The sequence below is a fragment of the Acanthopagrus latus genome, chromosome 9 (assembly GCF_904848185.1).
Source record: "Acanthopagrus latus isolate v.2019 chromosome 9, fAcaLat1.1, whole genome shotgun sequence".
Classification (NCBI taxonomy): Eukaryota; Metazoa; Chordata; class Actinopteri; order Spariformes; family Sparidae; genus Acanthopagrus; species Acanthopagrus latus.
In genome coordinates, this window is record NC_051047.1 from 23,760,383 (window position 1) to 23,782,034 (window position 21,652).

Below are 21,652 nucleotides of genomic sequence, written 5' to 3' on the forward strand. Positions count from 1 at the left end.
GACATTGTGTGATGTCACAAAGTCACAGAATTAAAAGGCGTGATAACTGGTGAGGCGTTTCAGGAGAAGTGTCTTCTGTGGGAGAGAGGAGCATCTGTTGGTACAGACTTTCACCCTTTTAACTTTCAAGATCTTTTACATGCCCAAGAACCTTCTGTATATAAAATACTGTAAGAAAGGAAAAGGGAGAAAAGGCACAACAGGTCACTAATTTTGTGCATAAAATCTGTGAGTGCTTTGCATCTGAGCTAGTTTTTCTGCAACAATGCTTTTTGTTTTTTTTGGGGTTTTTTTGCCTCTGTAAAGGTGAATCTGATGATCACACAAAAATGTGACCCAGAAGGTTGAGGCTATGGCTAAAAAAACTGTTTGTGTTTGTGTGTGTGTGTGTTTGTGTGTGTGTGTCAGGAGAGAACAGATCATTGTGTCATTGAAGTCCACTCAAGTTCAATGACAGCAAATTTACCCATAATGCTTTGTAACACATCAGAGAGCATCTCTCTGGGCTCCAAATTACCTCTCACATCTGCTGCTGCTCTGTGCCAAGAATACCCCGACACCACACACACACACACACACACACACACACACAGTTATGCTTGCACGCATTCACATGGGTACCAAAAGCCAGGAGAGGGCCTGTTTGAATTGATTAGACTGTCATAAGTGAAGTGATGATGTGCTTAAATAGAGATGATGGACAAAGTCTCTGTAACTGATTGTTCTGTCAATCCGGTGGATCTGGCTTGCATGCAAATTGGGCAAAAATTACAACGCATTTTTCAGTGGAAGCAGTTTGCTGTCATGTTCACTTTGAGGGATAGAGGCAAGGTATTTGACAAATGTACAGTATTCTTTTACTGCATAGAAACTCAGAAGCTCCTTATTGAAATACTTCAATATTAGTAACAGGAAGTCACGTAAAATCATATGAGATGCCAGGATGAGATCATGTCGTACCACAGCAGATCAACGACAAGAAGGTTCAAACCTATCCATTGCAGCTCTAATGTAGCCTTTAGGTTGTAATTTGCAGTTTTCCAAACATGAATTTGCTGTTTGTATTTATCAGGCTCCCACTAAAACAAGATGATGATTCAGTGTGGATTTGTTGAGACATTATGACAGCTCCAATTTTTCGCTGCAGTCAAGCTTTTGGCTTAGAGGAGTATTACTCAAATGTCTTCTGCCAGGTTCTAATTTTGCAGATGAAAAACTATTTTTAATCCCTCCAATGTCCAAACATACACACATTAACACACACACATCCTTTGCTGCATACAGTGAAATTGCAATTTTGCTTGCTACAAAAAATGGAAATAAAAAATACCACACGATGCATTTTCTGTCTTAGTTCATAGCTACACTGAACAATTTAACTGTCATGGCGTCTATAATATTTAGAACAGTCTGGGTTCGTCATCTTTTCTTTTACTTGATAGTTTGTCCAAAACTCCTCCCTGCTTTGCTGTAGTGCACAGTAGTATCAAATGTTCTTTATGGAGCAGGCCTGTCCATCTACAGTTAAGAAGGACCTGTTTTGTTTTTTTTTTGTTTTTTTTTTTTAAATGTGCCAAGAGGTCAAACATTTGCGTCATCAGTGTCTGACCTTTATATCCAAGAATTTAAATGTGTTAGCACAATTCACTTCCTATTTTTAGTTTCCACGATTTCAAAAAACACATTATATATTCAAAAGTACAGGGGGGGAAAAAACAAAACAATGAACCTTTTGAATCTAGAAGCAGGTTTTCAGCTTAATTCTGGTACATTTCTCTGCTTAAACAACCTCTGTTCAGACTTTTTAATAAGGTATGAATATATTTGTGCTAACAACAGCCATAACTAATGAACGGGCTAATTATCTTACTTACAAATTGATCAAAGAGTCGAAATTAGGTCGTTAAAGGGTCACACCCGGCCCCAGGGCTGCTAGTTAAAAAGGTCTGCGGGGGAGTTTTTGGTCACTAGTAGAGTTATTATTGAATGTTTAATGCTTGAGGATCTACATGCAGCAGGACGTCTGATACACATTCCTTACTGCAGGTTTCACTCAGCTCCACTTATTGTTGCTGGTGGCAGCAACACTTGAAACACAGTAATACATCAATAATAGCGAGGGTGAATTTGGCATGCTCGCAAACATACAGCACATATATACTGTATGTTTTTTCTTTTTTCAATATAATGACTTGTCATGTCTTCTAAAATCTCAGGTCACCTGCCTCACACAGCAGACTTCAGTATCAGTGGCCACTTTGTTTGGTCATTGAACAGTATAGATGTTGTAAACCTGCATTTTAATGATCTCATTGTACCCGTTGAGCCACTGCTTTCAGTCCAACTCGTTTGTAGCAAACAAAGTGAATTAAAAAGGTCAGGAGAATAAGAATACGCTAAATAGTGTTTCAGTTTGTTTCTCTCTCTCTCGCTGCGTCAACAAAGCACTTATTTTTACATTTACCTTTGCTGCCATAGTGCCATTTCCACTCTATCAAAAGCGCCCTGGCTCATTGTCTTCAGTGTTTATCTGCCCCCCTTGTCCTCTCTCTATTTTGGTCCCTGGTTTTACCTTGAGTGACCCAACGGGCAAATGACTTTGAAACCCTCCTGAGTCAGCACGCTCGCATCACATTGAATCATTAGTCCTCCGGTCCACAGCAAAGCTTCCCACCAAAGCAAATGAAAATGCCTTACAGTCATTAATTAAGGAGTGAGGCCATTTTCTAGAAGTACAGTGTGCTTATTAAAACAATAAAGTACAACACAATATTAAAAAACAAAAAACTAAACTAGATTATCATCCCTCAGCAGTTTTTTTCAGGGGTACTTTAAAACCGGCCATTAGTGATGCTGTACTGGCAGAAAACTCTTCGGTCCTTCCATCAGAGGCATGTTAGTTACCAAACTAAAATAGTAACACTTATGTAACTGTGGCCTTTGCCCGGTGAAAGGAGATGTCAAATACAGTCCTGCAGCATAATGGCTAAAAATCTTTCTCAGACTGCAACCACTAAACAAACAGATAAGAGAAAATGAGAGGTCATTTTTGGCTGACAGTAGTCTTGGGAATAAATTAAAATATTATCCTAATGAGGAGGGACTGAGTATGAAATCTTGAAGCAGTTTGATTCCAAGAACTCGTTCCTGAATAAATTGGATAGTTGGATGAAAGGATGGCACAGTACTGATCGTCATATTGTCTTTTTTTTTTTTTTTTTCTCCCATGAAAATTCTGGCAGTGATTCATTAAAACATTGTGTATTTTATTCGTAATTCTGCAGAGCTCTCTCTCTTTCTCTCACAAGAATTCCTTCAGCCTCTTGTGTTTTTGTGGAAATTTCCAACATCAAAGAGTTCGGATTCTCCAAGGCTGCGGGCTGTCACACTATCTGCAATAAAATAAATAAAAATGTAGACATATAGAGGGATAGAAAGCAGCCCAGCGAGCGAGGAAGACCAGCTTTGTTCACTGGTCCATAGTAGGACAGGCCTAAGGCAGCCACAGCCACATGGTAATCCCAGAGAGATGTTCCAGCATCCCATCGCATTGATACTGACTCACTGTTGCAGCTCTCTGTGTTTAAACTGGCCTGCATACTTCATCTTCTGACACAGCCCAGTCGTCAGGAGATAATGTTAGCAGGTAACATTTCTGGAAAACTACAGACACATCCAAGGTTGACATGAGTACCAAACGTGGCACATCAGACTTATTATCCATCTTTCACGCAGGATGTTGGTTGGGACAGATGTGCGATTATTACAGCAAAATAGGCTGGCAAACAGCTGACTGCAGTTCGAGTGACACCAGTGGATATTAGGCAGTACACCTGGGGATATTTCCATCTGTTTTTGTCAGGAGAGCTTTGAACATGTTCAGCGGATAGTGTTTCTCCAAAACTGGGTGTTTTTTAATGAGACCTGCAGACATCTCCATCCCTGATCTTGGCGACCAAAATGTTTTACTTATCGTTACCAAGTGGTTTTTGTGCTTAAACCTAAGCAGAGCATAAGCACAGTGTTGTGACAAGACAGAAATAGAAAATTCAACCTAAACAGGCCTAATGAAACGTTCAGTATCAGTGGTTTTACAGAAACGCATAGAGCTAACATACAGTAAACTCTGGCAATTGGGTCGGCTGTAATGGGCAGTTGTCTTTCAACATATATTAATGAGGATACAACAACATACTCTCACACCTGAAACACTGTATTACAGCACGTGCATTTATGGCCAGTGCAGCCATAGTCTTCTGCCGTCGGCCACAGGGAGCAAAACATTCAATAATTTAAGGCTTAAACACTCAGCAGTAAAAGGAAACAACCATGTTGGCGTTGGCGTGTGTCAGGCCGTCAGAAGAAGACTTTAAGAAAGAGAGGAAAAAACAAAGAGCGGAAAATGAATGAGTAGGGGGGAGGGGAGGCCTGTCAGAGGGACGGAGGCCCCACAGCCACAGGCACATCTGCCCATGCCCCAATTCCCCCTCTGTGGTTTTCTGGCTTGGCACATTGACACCAACAACAGTGTGCCAGGAGGCTGTCACATGTTTTTGTTTCTATCCCCAAGACCATTCTTCCATCGCTGATTGCTTCATGTGCAAAAGCTTGATTTTCTCTTTTTTTTTCTGGTTCTGCTCCGCATTGACTCAAGGGAACTGTCCAGTGCCTGAAGAAGCCTTGTTGGGCAGACTTAGTGGAGCAGTTGGTTGGGTTAAATAGGCCTAACTCAGTGACATCTCAGTGGTTTTAATCCTGAGAGGGGAGACTGTTAGAGTTGTTGTTGAGCTGACTGCACCACTAAATCTGTCTAGTAGCCATATTGTCACAGATCTCGCTTCATTTATTCCCCAGATATGGATGGAAAAGTCTGGAGGCTACTTTAGTTGGAATTGGGGGTCATTCATGCAGGCCAGTCCCTTTCCAGGAAATACCGGCTGGAGGTCAGATACAGATAAAAAAATAAAACCTTTTACTGGACTTTAGCTCCTTCTTCTTTGGAGCTTCATTCCTCTGAGGCAATTTGTCTGGGATTACCAGATAAAGGCCACGGTAGTTATAAAATCTATCTTGTAAGTGTTTTAATACGTTTTTCCATTTGTGCTTCTGCGCTCATTCTCCTGAAAACTGGCTGCGTACACAGAGCATTCTCTACCTTTTCCAGGCAGTTGTTCCAGTCTCACCTGGAAATTCTGAATCTCTCGTGCTAATTGATTTCACAGACAAGCTAAGACAAGTCCATGAAAGAGGCTATAATCTGTTTTGAGACCATTTATTGGTTTAAGAAACTGAATGGAGCACTTATGTACTAAGTGTGTGTGTTTGTGTACTCACATGTATTTGCTGGTCCTCTAAAAACAGGCCTTTACCGATAACAGCTTCCCGCAAAAGGTTCTCTTTTTACCAGGTGTAAGCTTCAGCCTGCTTCACTGGATACCCTGACTTTAGTGTTGTGTCGTCTCATACACTCACAATGTACAGGCACACGCACAGAAATGTGAACTCGACATGCGGTGGCCTACTTTTCCAGCACCTCTGTTGTAATCCTATCTGCGACCACTGAATTGAAGAGGTGTGGGAAAGCCTAAACCGCCATTGTGCGACAGAAAGGCTGAAAGAAAAGGAGGTTGGAGAGGTTCCGCAAGCCCGGATTTAGTCTCCACCTCGAAAGTGCCTGATTAGCTTTAACACCACATTCCTGTTCACTGAAAATGAACCCGGAGCCGAAGAGTTCATGCTCATTTATGCAAACATACATAAACACACAAACACACATTCCCCTATAATTGCAGTCGGAGCGGTTCTCAAGCATTTTTGCTCTTGCTCACGCACTCACAAAGCCCACCCTGTTCACTCCTCGGCTCCCAGAGAACATAATGAGGGCTCAGGTGGCGGTGTTGACGCTTGCTTTGGGCGGTGGCGGTTGCAGATGTTACCTGGTGGTGGCTCTATACTGTCCTCTGTGTGCGTGTGTGTGTGTGTGTTTTTGTGGGTGTGTGCTGGCCAGCTGTGATGCCCACTTTACCAAGACCTTGGCAACTGCCCAGATGGTTGACCCAGATAGACAGAGCAAAGGAGGAGAGGAACGCACACACATGCACTCGCTTTGATACACACACACACACACACACACACACACACAGATGTACACCTGCGTGGGCACCCTTTCCCGCAGAGAAGCTCGTGTAGTCCCACCAGAGCAGGTGAGGGAGGAGAGTAAGAGTTTTTATGGCTTTATTTTTGGGATGACCTCAAACTTTCCTGAGGCAGCAAAGTTTCATGTTGTTCAAAGGTGTAGAAGTCATCAGAAATGATGAGTTTGCTCAGTGACTTTTATGTCCTGCAACAGTTTGTATATTGCAGGAAGTCTAGGATATTTGCATGGGGTCAACTGGTAATGGTTGCCCAGCATCTCACTGTGACTGTGTGACTCGTTTTGAATGTAATTTGACATTTCCAGAGAAACAACAGAGGTTTGTTCAGAATATGGAAATGAGCTGTTTGCCAGACAAGCAACCGTTAGTCATGTTACATCAATAAAACGTAGCATATCAAAATCTGGAACGGATGGATGTGTGGATGACATCGTTTCAACTATACAGGTTGAGAGGAGGTAACTGTTGAAAACCAGAATAACAGTGTCAAGCCAAATTAAATACATGACCTGGAAATCTGTCATATTCAGGGTTGAAAGATCAGAAAACCCTGATGTTAGTCTTTCTGAAAATTGCCACATGGATCATTTTTGAAGGCAATGTCAGCAACCTTTTCTGCCCTTTGGGTGCGAGTACTTTTGCCAATTGACAGTCTTAATGAGCGTCAGCTGCGAGTGTGCTGCAGTCCCCGACACTCACCTGCCACGACCTCCTCCTTGTTCATCCATGTAGTCCAATAACAAATGACCCCACCAAGCTTTTAAACTGAGTGTTTCCTTCTAATCCGTGACAGACCGTGTCTGCTCACCTTGACATTCCCTTTGTGTATTCGCAGGTGTTTTTTTTTTCCTGCAGTCACATGCGTGTGTCTGTGTGTGAACGGCTGTGTGCGTGAGTGCAGTCATTATCCTCAATGTCACACCGCATTGCAGTGCAGTAAAACCTTTTGAGTAAGTGTGTATGTGTGTGTGTGTGTGTGTGTGAGTGAGTGGTAGAGTCAATCCAACACTTTCAGGGCAAGCTTCCATCGGCTTTTCCATCTACTGAAATTAAAGTGGGCTGATTATTGAGTTTGGATTTTGTAGCGTCTTTAATATTCCTTTAAACACATTTTACCGTGCTATCAGTCCGTCCCAGTCTCATTTCTCCGTCCATCTGGCTCTACCTCAGCACATCTATCCTTGCCCTGTTAATTAGATACCCCCTTTTTTTCCCATCTGCACCCAGATCCATTTCTTTCCCCGTGACCTCAAGTCCTCCTCTTCTTCGCTGTAACACAGGAAATGGAAGGTTGTGCCATCAACAAGGGCACACAGCAGGCTAGAAAAGATAAATTGGCTGAGAAGAGAGACTCATTCGTCATAGGAAAAAATGCTGACATCTATGTTGTAACGTATAAAAAAGAGGGGGAGGACTGTTAAAGGTGTGGAGAAATGTACCGTGTTCCAGCATGACGGGGAGCAGGAGAGAAATTCTGTTGTAGATTATGAGCAACTCGTAATAAACACACAGTATGCTGGGACGCTGCCAGTCCCACTGCGTTTATCATAACGTCAGCTTACTATTAAAACCTCCTCAAGCATCCTTGAAAGAAAACACAGCTCATTGTCAGCTCCTCTGAATAACAATGTCAGGTAATTTGTGTTGACGTGTTCTGGCTCAGGAATGTGTCACTTTCACACTCCAGCAGACACAGTCTCAATTATTGTTTTCCCTGAACCTATGACCTGAATCATCAGCCAAAAAATAAATAAATAAATAAAAAGTTCCACGTTTAATTGATCCAAATTCACATCCTGCAACTGGAATGTGAAAACCCAGCTCGGGTGGATTTTGACCGCGTTGCCATGACAGTGTGCAAACCTTGAAGGATTTCCCTGAGATCGTTGTCAAAATGTTGCTCGCCGGAGCTCCACTCAGCCAGAGTTGACACGAGGAAAATCCTGACAAGTGAATTCATACGATATCAAAATAGCTCAGCATGATTTGTATTCAGGAGAGCACCTCCAGTTGTTCAAAGGAAACTCACAGAAGACTGAAGAAGCACACTGGAGGAGTTAGAGGGGATATGATGCCCGGAGGTCTGTGTATTGACAAATCCTCGCTGCTTTATATTGCTAATGTAGGTTAAACTACAGCTGGGTGATACAATCTTAAGATAATATGGTGGTGTGATAAGACTTCTGAAATGCTACAACTTGGCAACACAGTGAAATATTACAATATTTATGACAAAGTACCTCAATATCTTTGTGACAGTAGAGTTGGGCTGACTACTGGTTCTCACAAAATATTAGCATCAGTGATTTGGATGACTAAGGCTCAATCACATTTCCAATTTTTACCCCTACCCCTCATTTTTAAGTGCCTGTCAGAGCAAAGATACAAGAGCTAATGTTTAAATCTCCCCCATGAAATGGGGCAACCCTTCAAGAACCTCGAACATCATCAGTTGTCATCAGTGCCGTTTGTGTAAACAGACCAAACCGTCTTGAGACGTGTTTATTTCTCTTGCGTTACTGTGGCAATCCAGGTATTATCACAGTACCATTTCTGTACTCAGGTCTTCATATGCTATCAGTGGTGGGTAGTACAGCATTTAAATATGTGAAAATACATGATTGCCATGCACAAATCAGCAACGTTAGCTTAGCTGAGACATCAGCAAAGCAAAGATGTGACCTTAACACAGCCATACAGCATCAATTAGTAGGCAGAGCCCATTCATTCCTATGAAAGCTGCTCAGTGGTGCATGAAGCCAAAAAAATGTAATTTCCGGGTAAAATAAAGTCTCAGTTCTACCATATATATATATATATATATATATAGCAGGCGCACTATAACAGCTAACTCCTGGTGTAGCATCAGCCTAACTTCAATATAAATTATTACTTTATAAACCAAGCTGGTTAAATTATGACAGTGAAACAAGTCCTTTCGCAGGGTTGCAATGCGAAAAAAGTCTTTTTGTGCCCAATGCATCACATAGTTTTCTCACTACGAAAGGCGGTTTCAAAGCCACCTTCCCTTGTTTCCCTTCTATCAAACTAGTGGTGATTATTTTATACTTGATATAGAGAAAAGTATGGTAGTACATTTTAAAAACTGAGAGGTCTCTTAACCCTTGGTCCATGTGGCCCAAACTCTTCACGCTGCCTCTCTGTCCCAACAAGACACACGAACACCCACCTAGGCTAAGTGGTGGGGGCAAGGGGTGCATTGGGATTTGGGCCTCAGTGGGTAAAGGCAATTATTAGGACAAGTAGAACAGTCCAGTAGGTTTAGAAAATTACATCACTTTACTGTAATGCAGCCATTAAACCAGGAAAAGACAACACTTAACAGCGTCTGAAATTTAAGACCATATAAAGTCTTGTATCACAGTAGGAAAAATAATACTGATAGATTGCCCAGCCCGCTGTGAAACCATATCACTTAACTATATCACTTCATAAACAATCATAAAGACCTGCAGTGTGGCTCAAAGTCTGCTGCCCGCACTTTGTTACAGCCTCTTGGCATTGCCCTTCAGGTGTGTGTCTTGCCAGAGGGGCTAACACAGAGCCGTCCATTGTTCTCTTCAGGCTTATGTTGCACAGGCGTATACGTACACACACATAACTGGTGGTCAAGGCCCAGCCAAGACCCAGAAGCCACAAGCAGCGGAGCAGATCTGTCCCAGGCGGAGAGCCGGCGGCTGGTTAAGGAGGGGGACCACACCCAGCAGTGGGAGCCGATGGGCGGCTTGGGAACTTCAGGGAACTCCCATAGGAAGAATTATGTCATTCCTATTTACAGGCCGTCTTATAGAGAACAGAAGCAGGCTCCTGTTTAGAGGAACAGTAAAATTTAGAAGCCAGTGAGGTTTCTATAAAAAGTGAATAATCGGATTTTATTTTCAGCTGTTAGGAGTCACCAGAGTATTTTGGCAGTCTGATGTGTTTATAGATAGTTCTTGGATGGTTGTGTGTCCGTGTGTGTTCCCTCACATTAGGGTGTTTTTGTAGTGAAGGCAGCCCCGGTCCTGTTTGGCCTTGCTCTCAGCGACAGCGAATGCTGTTCGAATCCTCACAATATTTATATTCTTCCGTAACACCACATATATTACACTATAGCTTGGTGCTATCTGGCAAATGCCCCATAGTTTTTCTGTGCTCACATTTTGGCAGAAGAACTTTAGTTATGCCCTGGACATTTCCCCCGTTTCTCTCTCTCTGATTTGCAAAGGATGTTTCACATGCAATGCAGTTTTTTGTCACTGCCACCTCTCACTGTTGTCGAGGGTGTCGAGACCATGTGGCTCCTGTGATACATGTGGAGCCACCAGCTGCTTCTTCACCTGCCAGTAGGAAGCTTCATCAGGAGGGCATGAGGTTCACTTTGTCCCCTGCAGATTCCAGCCTCTTCTTCATTGCCCCAATCAACAGTAGGCGTCTTTTTATTGCAGTGTCAAAGACACAATCCCTCACTGGCTTCCCACATTGACAGTTGTTTTTAAGCCAAATGTTAAACCTTGAAATGTATCATTTTAAGGTTAAACAAAGGACTTCATAAAATATTGATGGAGCTTCTGGATCTGAGAATTGAGGCTGATGTGGAAGTGCCTTAAACCTGCATTCTTCCTGATGGCCAGCAGGAGGCGCCTACACTGGTTTCAATATGTCTGAATGTTTATGAGAAAATGACCCTACTTCTCTCTTTGCTTATTACCACAGTTAACAGTTTCCTAATGAGCTTATGATCCAAATTGCTAGTTCCAAGCCTTCCTCAGTGCGGCACAATGTTTATTTTGTAAACAATGCTGCAATTTATAGTAAAATGAACGATAAAGCAGTTGCTTCAGGCTGTGGCTAACTTGTGTTAGATGAGTCTCTACCACAACGTGTCCTCTGGTCCTCAGCCAGACCCTGTCAGGTTGTCCTACCAAGCTCCAGCCTCTCTACAATATGGTCTCTTCTTGCTCCAAAAACAACAAGATGGACCACGGCTGTATCCTCAAAGTAATCCTCAAACCGGTGGGTGATGTCATGGTGGGTTCTAGAGGCATTTTCAAAAATATCAATACTGGAGATTCACAGTATTTGAAATGGTTTCAGTGCCTGTTTCCACAATATGGATACACCTGGACCAACTGCACTGTGTTAACTCTCTCACTCGGAAGCTTTGTAATATCCCCTCAGTGATGTTTCAGATACCTGTGGTATTGAAATTATATTTTTCATGGTGTTGATCAAAGCTAGAAAATCCCAGTATTGCGACAACATTAGTTTTTAAGAGACCATGCCTCTCCTTATGCCTCATGCAGCCAAGATTGCTTTGGCAACCCACAAAACTTCAACTATGACAAGAAACGTATAGCCATTTCTGGTCATTGTGAATTCTACCCGTCGCCTCAAAGCCTTCAGTGCTGAAAAATGCATCCTAGGACTTCTCAGGATGTCTCAATCCAGCATCACAATGTTTTTCCCTGAAAACGGTGCACAGAACATGGATCTGAATACAGAAAAGTTCTGCCGGGAAACCACAGAGCCGCGCTGGAAATACAGCCAAATACCTTTGAACAAACCCTTGACGATATCAGATTTGACTAAATCTTTGCTCATGTCCTGTTAAAAATATTTACAGACAGGAGACGGCTCTCTTTAGCTAACTCAGAGTTTAAAGTTTGAGGGGAGGTGTTTGGCTTATTTCAACAATAAGACGGTGTGAATTTTTTTAGAGCGCTGGCAGTCGTTTTAAAACTCTTTTCCTTTTAGTCTGAATGTGATGAGAGTTCTCAATCAGATGTGTCCCTTTTGTCACCATCTTTGCTCTCACTTATGCTCACCTAACTGTTTTTTACACTTTTCACAAACACACCTGTGGGAGCTGGACAAAGCACACAGCATAGACACAACCATTCAGATCTGAACTTCATCAAGATTCAAGAATGGAGCAGATTAACACGTATGAGCAGTCACAGCAGGATACTCTGAATGGAAGTGATGAATGCAGGCAAAATGAAAAACACTCTCTCACTCTGGACTTACTGCATGTAATGTTCCATCATCTTGTAGCGGTGCCGCCCTCTGCTGGACGAGCGGCGGTACAACAAAAACACAGCCAAACATTCACAGGCATTGCATCGGGGGAAAGAAGGATAGACGGTGATGCAGCTCTCTCTCTCTCTCTCTCTCTCTCTCTCTCTCTCTCTCTCTCACACACACACACACAGAGACACACACGCTCGATAAATCACAGCACAATCACACACACACTTGTAATTAAATGATGGATTAATTAAAATTGTGCCCCTTTGTGTGTGTGTGTGTGTGTGTGTATGTGTGAGAGAAAGCTAGGTCACAGGGAGGAGTGGCATTTAATGTCTATCAGGACCCTGGCTAGCCCATTTGTGTGTGTGTGTGCATGTGTGTGTGTGTGTGTGTGAATGTGTGTGGCCAGTGGTTACCGAGCTACTGGCCTAGTTTTTGGCTGAAGGCGAGGGTTACAGTCACGCACTCCTCTTTTCATGCACAGTTGACTGGATGTCCGTCTCTTTCATAATCAACCACTCTGAATTAATTTTTCTGTCCGGCCCGGCATCGGAAGGCTTTTTTTTTTCTTCTTTTTTTCCTCCTCTGCTGGTCACTTACATCGAGATAATAAAGCCCCCTGCATCTCTCTCCATCCACGCTCTGCACCCTACTCCGGTCATCAAAGACCAGAGAGGAGGTCCGCCGCTGTTAGACACTAACATGACCACACCACACACACACAGACACACACTACACTTACATTCAACTCCCAAAAGCTCTCCGTGGCTCTCCCCTTCTGTCTCTACTAATCTCTCACACACAATCACTCCCTCCTTCCCTCCCTCTCCCTCTCTCTCTCTCTTCTGCCAAACTCTGTGCACAAGATGAGGTTCAGTGGGTGTTGCTTTAGGAACGTGGCTTCCTCACAAGGCAATGAAGCTCCGCTCGCGCCTGGACATTTTTCATCCGCCTTCATGTTCAGGTATTCAGGCATCGCAGGACACGTCAACATGCAAGGTCTGTCGGTGTTTCTCCACTCAGATAAGCGCTCTGACATGCAGCTGAAGCAACATCCTGAGGTCCGCCTCTTTGTTTGTGTATTCCTCTCCAGATGTTCGTTAGTTCTTCAGCCTGTTAATTTTGTTTTTGCTTTGAAATTAGCCTGTTAGATGGATATATTTTGGTTTGTGTTACTAGATTTTTAATGAGGGCTCCTTATAAATACTAATGAGCATTCCTCGGCGTAGCTGAAGGGTCTTGTTTGCGCGTTGTAAAAGTGAGAACATCAACATATCGGTTTAATGAGGCTGCTTTATTTGACACCTGACCCCTTTTGAAGTGTCTCCTATTGCTTCAGTTTGGTTGTACATGATTCCCATATTATTACAAAGAATATTTCTCTCAATATATTTGTGGTAGTTGAACAATATTAGGAAGTGAAGTTTCCTGTGACTACTAGTTAACATGATTTCGCTGCAGCCTATTCATTGGCAGCAGTCACTATATTCTCATATCATATACCTCATCAGACACTGAAATACTGAAAATTGATGTTAAGCTGCACACATAGACCAACTTAACTGCCGAAACCATTTGCCTCCATTTATGGTGTTTTGAATTCAATACCAGATCGACCGATTTATTGGCTGGCAGATATTATCAGCCAGTATTGGCGTATCACAATTTTTAGGCATAATAATGCAGAAAAAAGTCGCTTGTGGTAAATATAAATTCCTTGTGAAGTTTGCTCTTTCAGCACACGGATGCCTTTTAGGAGTTAACAGTAATTGTTGGCTACTGTAAATATCTGTCCTCCGTTACGTATATATCTTTTTCAGAAGTGTTCGATAACAACATATGAGGGATCAATGGGATCAGAACGCGCTTTCATCTATACATTATGTGTATTTTTAAGAATATTGACCAGTGTATCAATATGGAATTGTTCACTTCCTGATATCGGCGTAGGCCCCAATAAATCGAGTATTAGTTGGGTTCTGCTGTCATGGCACTCCAGCTCTGAACATAGCGAACACACCACAGAGTCTGTCTAAATGTCCCAGGTCGTTTCTTGACGTTTCCAGCTCTTTAATTTCTGATCATTATTTTTTTTCTATCTTTTTTATCTACCTTTATCTTCTCTTTGTACCAGTCATCTACACTCAGCCCAAACAGTAAATCAAAAAGTAGCAACTAAATCTGACAACTAAATCAGGACATTTTATCAGTAATACTGATGTAATGTCCGTGTGTGCTTATAGACTATATTGCAATAAAATCTGAATTCAGAAATAAAATGCCAAGCTGTTTGGAGCTGGCTGTTTATATCAAACCATATACGTTTTCAATATCTGTATGTACTTTAAACACATGCCATCTGCTTCACAAGGTATTTATTTAAATTTTTGTTTATATTACCTTTGAATATTTATTTTGCTTTATTTTTATCTCTATTGTATACAACCTGTGTTCCCCCCTGACGTGAGTGAAGAATCTGATGATATACAGACATCAGTGTTTTTCTGCTGTACATCTGTTTGAATAAAGTTGATAAAAGACAAAAAGAGAGAGTCTTTCAAGGGACAAGATACAATTCCTTAAAAAAAAACAAAAAACGGAACTATCTATTTAAAAATGTGATTTTTAAAAAGCACTGATCAATAAAAACATCATTCTTTTCCAGAGCTAATGATGGAAGTAGCTAACAAGTGTAGCCAGCTCACGTCCTTCTCATCTCTGTTGAGAGTTGCACATGTGCAGCACTGATAAAAATCAGTCGGGTGTCCGTCACAAATCCACGTCATCTCATGCGAGGCGGTTCTGACCACGTTTAGCAGCTTTTCAGAACATCTGGCTAACCGACACTTACAAGTGCTGCACTTGATAAATCTCTCCATCAACACTGAAATAATTGACAATCAAAAGGAAAAAAGAAATAAGATGCTGCTGAAAAATATCTGGCCCATCGACATGTCTCGGTTTTAAAATCCAGCCCAGTTGAATTTGTAATTGAACAACTCTGATACAGCTCTTGGAAATCTGCTTCCCGGGAACTGACGTAAATGTTCACATGAACAGCTTTGGAAAGGCTGAAGAATAAAAACTGTTCCACTGAGTCTATTTTTAGAGCTTTGTGCTTTTTAGTTGACTGTGAGTACATCTACCGTATGAGCCAACAGATGGGCTCACCGCAGTAGCCTGGATTGCCTTTTCTGTGAAACCGTGTGAGAGGTTTGTTTTTGTCAATGGTTATGTTTCTCTGTCAGACCGCTGCAGAAGGCCACCAGGAGTTGAGGCTGTTATTTCGGAGTCTGGAACGACTTTAAAATTCAGGCTCGATGACCACAAAGTATTGGCTCGGCGACCGCAGCCCTCTTTACTGGTGTCCGGTCAGTATGTGTTGAAAATGCCGAGAGAGAGAGAGAGAGAGACAGAGGGAGAGCGGGGGAACAAAATGTGCCTCTGATGGGACATGCTCCCACTCTCACTCACCCCCATGTCTGCAGCTTGAGCAGTCTCTGTGAATCAGAATACAGAGTGGACCGAGTCGTCTCCCCTTCAGCAAACAAGGCAAAACAAAAAGCGGTCACCCAGCCAAGGCAGTTGTGGTGAGACTTGGCCAGCTGGAGTTATCGTTGGCTCGCACACAGAAGCATGAATGAATTTGCGTCTGGATTTTATTTCAGTTCATCATCTCCGTTCTCAGGCTGATGACTCTTATCCTCAATCTTTTGGCCGGCTCTCTTTTCCTTTCCGCCGTTTTTGTTTTTTATTTTTCTCCCTGTGCGACCACCACATGGTTGTTGTCTTGTTTTCCTTCTCTTGCAACATATTTTCTCTCTCATATTCTGCTCAGTTTAACTTTGTGTGCTTAATTGACAACTTCTACTCCGAATCCTTTTGATTTGCTTTTTAGAAGCATTTTACATTAGAGCTGCAACTTAACGATTATTTTCATGATTAAACAATTCATTTTTCAGTCTATAGAATATCAAACATTTTTGAAAATGCTCATCACAAGTTCCCAGAGCCCAAAGTGACGTCTTCATATTGTTTCATTCTGAGTCCAAAGACTCTTCATTTACTAGGAGAAGCAGAAGAGCCTCACATGTAGGAGCTGGAACCAGCAAATGTTTGACTTTGTTGCCTAAAAATGACTGAGACTATTATTTGATACTAAAATCAGTCAATTTTCTTTAGCCCACTCACCAGAATGAATTGATCCACTGATCTCTCCTCATTTGTACGCATCATAGGCTATGTACCATGTTGATATCACTACAAAACGTGTCATATCGAGTCGGCATTACACATTTAGAACCTGACTTTCATATCGGGTGGTGGAGGGAATTGCAGTGGAGTAATGTGAGAAGTGCTGCTGAGCCAGTGGCCGCGGTGAGAGAGTCTGTTTCAGTATTTGTACCACAAGGAGACCTCAGACAACTTTTGTTTGTGGTGACAAAAAAAAAAGTAGACTAATGCGACAAGAAGCCAGGACACCTCCAGCTGTGTTTCCGGTGCTCAAAGAAGGTATTTAGCCAAAACGTGACCTTTTCCGAACCCTAATCAAGCTGTTTAGGAGCCTCGTTGACCCTAAATGTCACAAATCCTTCTTGTGGATTATTAACTGCTCTTCATTTTTATTTTGCTCACCTCCTCACCTCATCTTACCTTTCCCCACTTCATACAACTTCATCTCCCACTCTTCATTACCACATCTCTGGCCTGTTTTCGCCTCATCCTTTATCTTACGTTCTCACTCGAGGGTTTTTCTCTGTATCCTCCCTCACACCGCCTTTACTCTTCCCAAGCTTTTATGACTCTATTGCTTCTCTCCCTCCTCGTCTCTTATTCTTTTACCATCATCTCTATCCCCAGCTGCCGTATCTACCACAGAGGGCTGTGGAGCTTTAAGGGATTTTGTTTTATTTATTTTTTTCTTTTCACATCCTCCTGTAGATTAACTGTTATATCTGGTTGGCATTTTTAGGGCTTCAAGTAGTTTTTCACATGCCGCCTCTTGAATTTTGCAGAGTTCTGGTGGCAAAGTGTAATAGACTTTGCTACTCTATCTGTACTTACTTAATGGAACTATTACTTATTCATTTGTTGAGGGTCACTGGTGCTTCTAAAGTTGGTGTGTTGATTATAAGAGCATCAACAGTGAATATTGCATTAAAAAATGCAGGATTAAGAATTATTTTCTTGCTGTGCATCTTTTAAAATCGGCCACCTGCACATAAAAAGAACCACCTTTCTTATAATCACGCAGTGTGGATAAAGACACCTTCCTCTACGATCCTTAACGTTTCCAAAACTCCTAGTCGTGGTTTCATTTAAAATCCAGAGTGCTCAAGTGAAGCCAAAACGGGGAAAACTTGTCACTGTTGACGATAGGAGTACGATGAGAATAGGAGGGGATTGTGCACCAGTATGCACCAGCCTAACATGTTGAACATGAGGTGCCGGACAGAATTACAGGGTGCAAAACAGAAAAATAGTCTTAACGCTTGTAAATGCTCCATTTATTACCTTCATGTGACGCTGCAGGAACAGACATTTCATCAGTGGAGAGGAACACATTACAAGCGCCTGTACAGACTGATCACCTGACAGGTTGTGTGCCTACAAACGAGACAAAATAAAAGATAGATAGATAGATACTTTATTGATCCCGGAGGAAATTCAAAATAAAGGAAATCCTCTACCATACAAACCTATAATAACAATGAATATGTGCAATGAACCTTGTTGAATGTACATGTGTGTAAAGTTTGAAACCACCAAATGCAGAGCACAGAGGCAGACAGGTAAAAGCCAAAATACAAGCAACCAAAGGCAAAAAGGCCGCAAACATAAACCTGAATAATCCACATAAGAGAAGAAGAAGAGTGAAGTGAAAACACAGGCTTCAATACACAGGAACAAAGGCAGGAAGTGGACGGAAATTCATGACACGTGATTATGAATATACCAAAATAAAACAGGAAACAACTGAACCGAAAACCAGCGGATCAAACCAGATCATCAGGTAAAAACAATACAAACTGAGGGAAAGAAAACAAGACAACAGAAAGAAAATGTGACCCAACTAGTTTAGAAGCTATACATGATCTTTACCTTCATCCCCGTTATCGTTTCATGTCACAGATTGTGGTGCCTTTAATCGACTCCTTCAACAAGTTTTCTGCTCTTTAGTTTTAAACATTTTAAATGTTTAATTCAGTCATCTGAGGCACACAGACCTTTCATTAACCTTCAGTCTGTTTTATTTTTCAGGAAACATTTTAGTCACATTTAGTCATATGTTTTTTAATGCTTGTAATTTCTTAATAAGTGTAGCGTGTTTCTCCAAGTGTGGTGCTCACCGGGGAAGCACAGAAACACTCAATTTATATGGCAATGAATTAATTAAAATCAGAGAAGAACTATTTTCCATCTAAATGAATGGCTCCAGTCTCACACAGTGGAAAGACCCTGAATTCAATTACTGCAAACAACGGCTCTGACCATCAGGAAATACTAGTGTTTTCAGACAGTTGCCTGGTTTCCTGATGTGGAAACCTTGGCTGGATAAACCAGTGCTAATGGAACATGAATCCAGTGTGTGTACCTTCACTTCATCTGTGTCCACCACTAACTCACATCGACGTTAACTGTCAGCGCTCCAGATCTTTGACGGCAGCCAGAATCTCTGCTGTTTACTTACTCGGAACATCTTCTTTCTCTCTTTCTCTCCATCAGGGTTTTCCGATCACAGGCATCCCGGCCGAGCCAAAGGTGAGGGGTTTTATTTTTTTCTCTCTACCTTTTTTCCATTTGTGTTGTTTTTGGTCACTTTTCTTTTCCCTCGTTTGTCCTCCTGTCTTTGCCCTCTGGCCTCATGTAGACTTTTCTGGGATACCATTTGAAATATAACTTTCAGCTCGGATCATTTATCAGTCACTACATCGTTTTTAATCATAAGCGGGCCCCTCAGTGCTTGGAAGATGTCGTTTGGGACCCTCAGAGATGTAATTACAAAAGATCACCACTAGAGGAAGGCAGAGGGTTTCTTTCTGAGTTGGTTCTGATCTTTACGCTCCTGAGCATCATCTACTTATAGAGGGAATGGAAGAAGCAAGAAATGTAAATGTTGATTTTAGAGTTAAACTACGTGCAACAAGAACATTTGTTTGCGCTGTAATAAGATTTTTTGTCTTTTTTTTAATATCAGCATGTTTGAATGTCGTGTGTGAGAGAGCATATCAAAGTTGGATTCAGTGCACACGTTTGTTTTCACTGATGGATCTCTGAGGAGGTTTCTGCCTCTTGGAGACGTCTGTTTATTTGCGAGAGGATTTAGAGTGTGTGAGTAGTTTTAATTCACAAACATATGAAAGAGTCTCTCTCCTCCGCCAGTCCCCTCCCTCTTCTTCACACTATACTCCATCGCCTCTCCTCCCCGACTACTGATAGGGTAGAGATGGAGTCAACAGAGGAGAGAAACGGCGAGAGGAGGAGGAGGAGGAAAGTGAGGGAGGGAAAGAGAGTTAGGATACAGGGGACGGACTAAAGTAGAAACAAAGAAACGCTGCAGGTGTGTGGAGTTGTGAATATTATTAGCTCGGCAGCACCAGACTGGCGTGAGAGGTGACAGACAGGTAGACCATGTGTTGCTGAAGTTTCGTCCGCAGCAGGTTAGTCTAGTGTTGTGAGAGAGCAGCTTTAGCCGTCTTCACAACAGTGTTAGTCAGTCTCGACCGAGTCATGGCCCTTCTGACCAACGGCGCGCAGAACGTGGGCTCCTATTACTGCCTGATCCGACGCAGGTTCAAGAGGAGGCGCAAGAAACGCTCGGAGCGCAAAGGTAACCCCCACAGCTGCAGCTCACACACACGGAGAGATGCTGAGCTGGCTCGTTGTAGACTCTGTAATGTTCAGGAGGGGAGAGCGGAGCCGAGCAGCAGCTGTAATAAACCGTTTGTTTTCTTTGTCTGTCAAGTTTGAAGTTGTTAACAGCGTCAGCAGACTGCTGTGGAATCTGTTCTTGTTTTTCGGTGTACAAACACAGATGGTGCCGTACAGTTACAGTGTTAAATTCCTCACAGTATGAATTTTGAGGCTGTTAAACCTATACGGAATGTTTCAAATGAACAAATGCTGCCATTTGTATTCAGTTTTTTTGTTGTTTTACTTGCAGAGAAGTTTCATTCATTGCGTTTGGAAAGTTGTATTTATTTTAAAAACAAATGTGCTTCCTCCTCTTCTTCTTGCACATCCATCAGAAATGCGTCTTAATCAGCATTGTATCACATCATAATGTTTAGAAGCAACTGTTACAGAGGACATCATACTTGACCAGAGTAACTGCTGGTCCAAAACAAAGTTGGCATGTGGTTTAAATTATTATTCTTTTTAAAGATTAGTAATCCTGCAATACTAGTGTTTCATCTGAGGAATGACTTATATCTAAAATTATTGTATTTATGTTTTTGTTTGAAAAAAAATTATTAAAGAAAGACACTTTTCCCCAAATCTTAAAGATAAACTGTATACAAGCACAAGAGTAGTTAGTCCTCGACGGCCAGATCGATACATAACTGACCGTATAAATTCATTTGTATATTCAAAAAAGCTAAAACTATTATCTGGAAGTTCTTGCTTTTTTGTCTGTTAAAAGGAAATCGGTGAAGGTTACCGCTTTGCCTGTTATTGATTATGAAGAATGTATGAATGGCTCTGCTCACTGTCTTCATGGAGCTCTGAGGTTCATCACAAACTGTCGTTCTCTTTGTTGTGTGTCAGTGTGTAAGTGAACTGATCTGGTTCAGGTGCACAGCGCCTCAGTCGCAGGTAGGTTTTTTATTTATAAAGCCATTCTTGGCAAACCTGCAATTTGGATGAATAAAGTTGTCTAAATATACACATCTTAATTTTAAAACTTAAAATATGAAAATCACAGTTGTCGTTCTCTTCACATTTCAGGTTTTTTTTTGTTCCCAAAGTCTGAATGGGGAAGGGAAGCTTTAAGGCACCAGCTAAAGAAAGAAGTTAAACTTCGGAATATTATACCACAAAACAATATTTGATACTACGGTGAAATACAATGAGTCTGTGTTGCCGCCATTCTTGGCCAGGTCTCCCTTGTAAAAGAGATTTATAATCTCAGTGGGACTAACCTGGTTAAATAAAGACTGAATTAAAAGAAAATTAACTGTAGTCACCTATAATTTAACATGTAGATTATAGTCAAGCATTTTATTTTTCTTACGTAATCATAAATAAACATAAAGATCTAATTTACTGGTATGTTTAGAAACATTCATTCACAATCGTTTTAGCCTTCATTGACTTGAAACATCCAACTGTGAACATTAGAGTTAGTGTATGTACCTGCATCTTAACCTGTAGGCTTTAAGACTCTATGCATGAAAGGGTTAGCTCTTATATATATGCATGTATGTAGATGCTCTGCAAATGTATATAAGATCTTGCATCCT

At 41.7% G+C, this 21,652-nt stretch overlaps 1 protein-coding gene across 6 annotated transcripts in view; it reads left to right on the forward strand.

The window, feature by feature from the left end:
* Window positions 1-21,652, forward strand: part of adarb1b (adenosine deaminase RNA specific B1b) — a 127,484-nt gene that overhangs the window by 60,210 nt on the left and 45,622 nt on the right. For 2 of the 6 annotated variants that reach the window (XM_037110116.1, XM_037110118.1), the window contains exon 3: window positions 18,915-18,950. The exons of 2 other annotated variants lie outside the window; for them this stretch is intronic. Coding sequence is in view for 2 of the 4 variants with exons in the window: in XM_037110111.1 (XP_036966006.1) it covers window positions 19,920-20,019 (100 nt within the window). In the remaining 2 variants the exon portion in view is untranslated. Of the gene's footprint in view, window positions 1-18,914; window positions 18,951-19,827; window positions 20,020-21,652 lie in introns of those variants that run through there. 2 more of the 6 variants (XM_037110111.1, XM_037110113.1) reach the window with 2 other exon arrangements.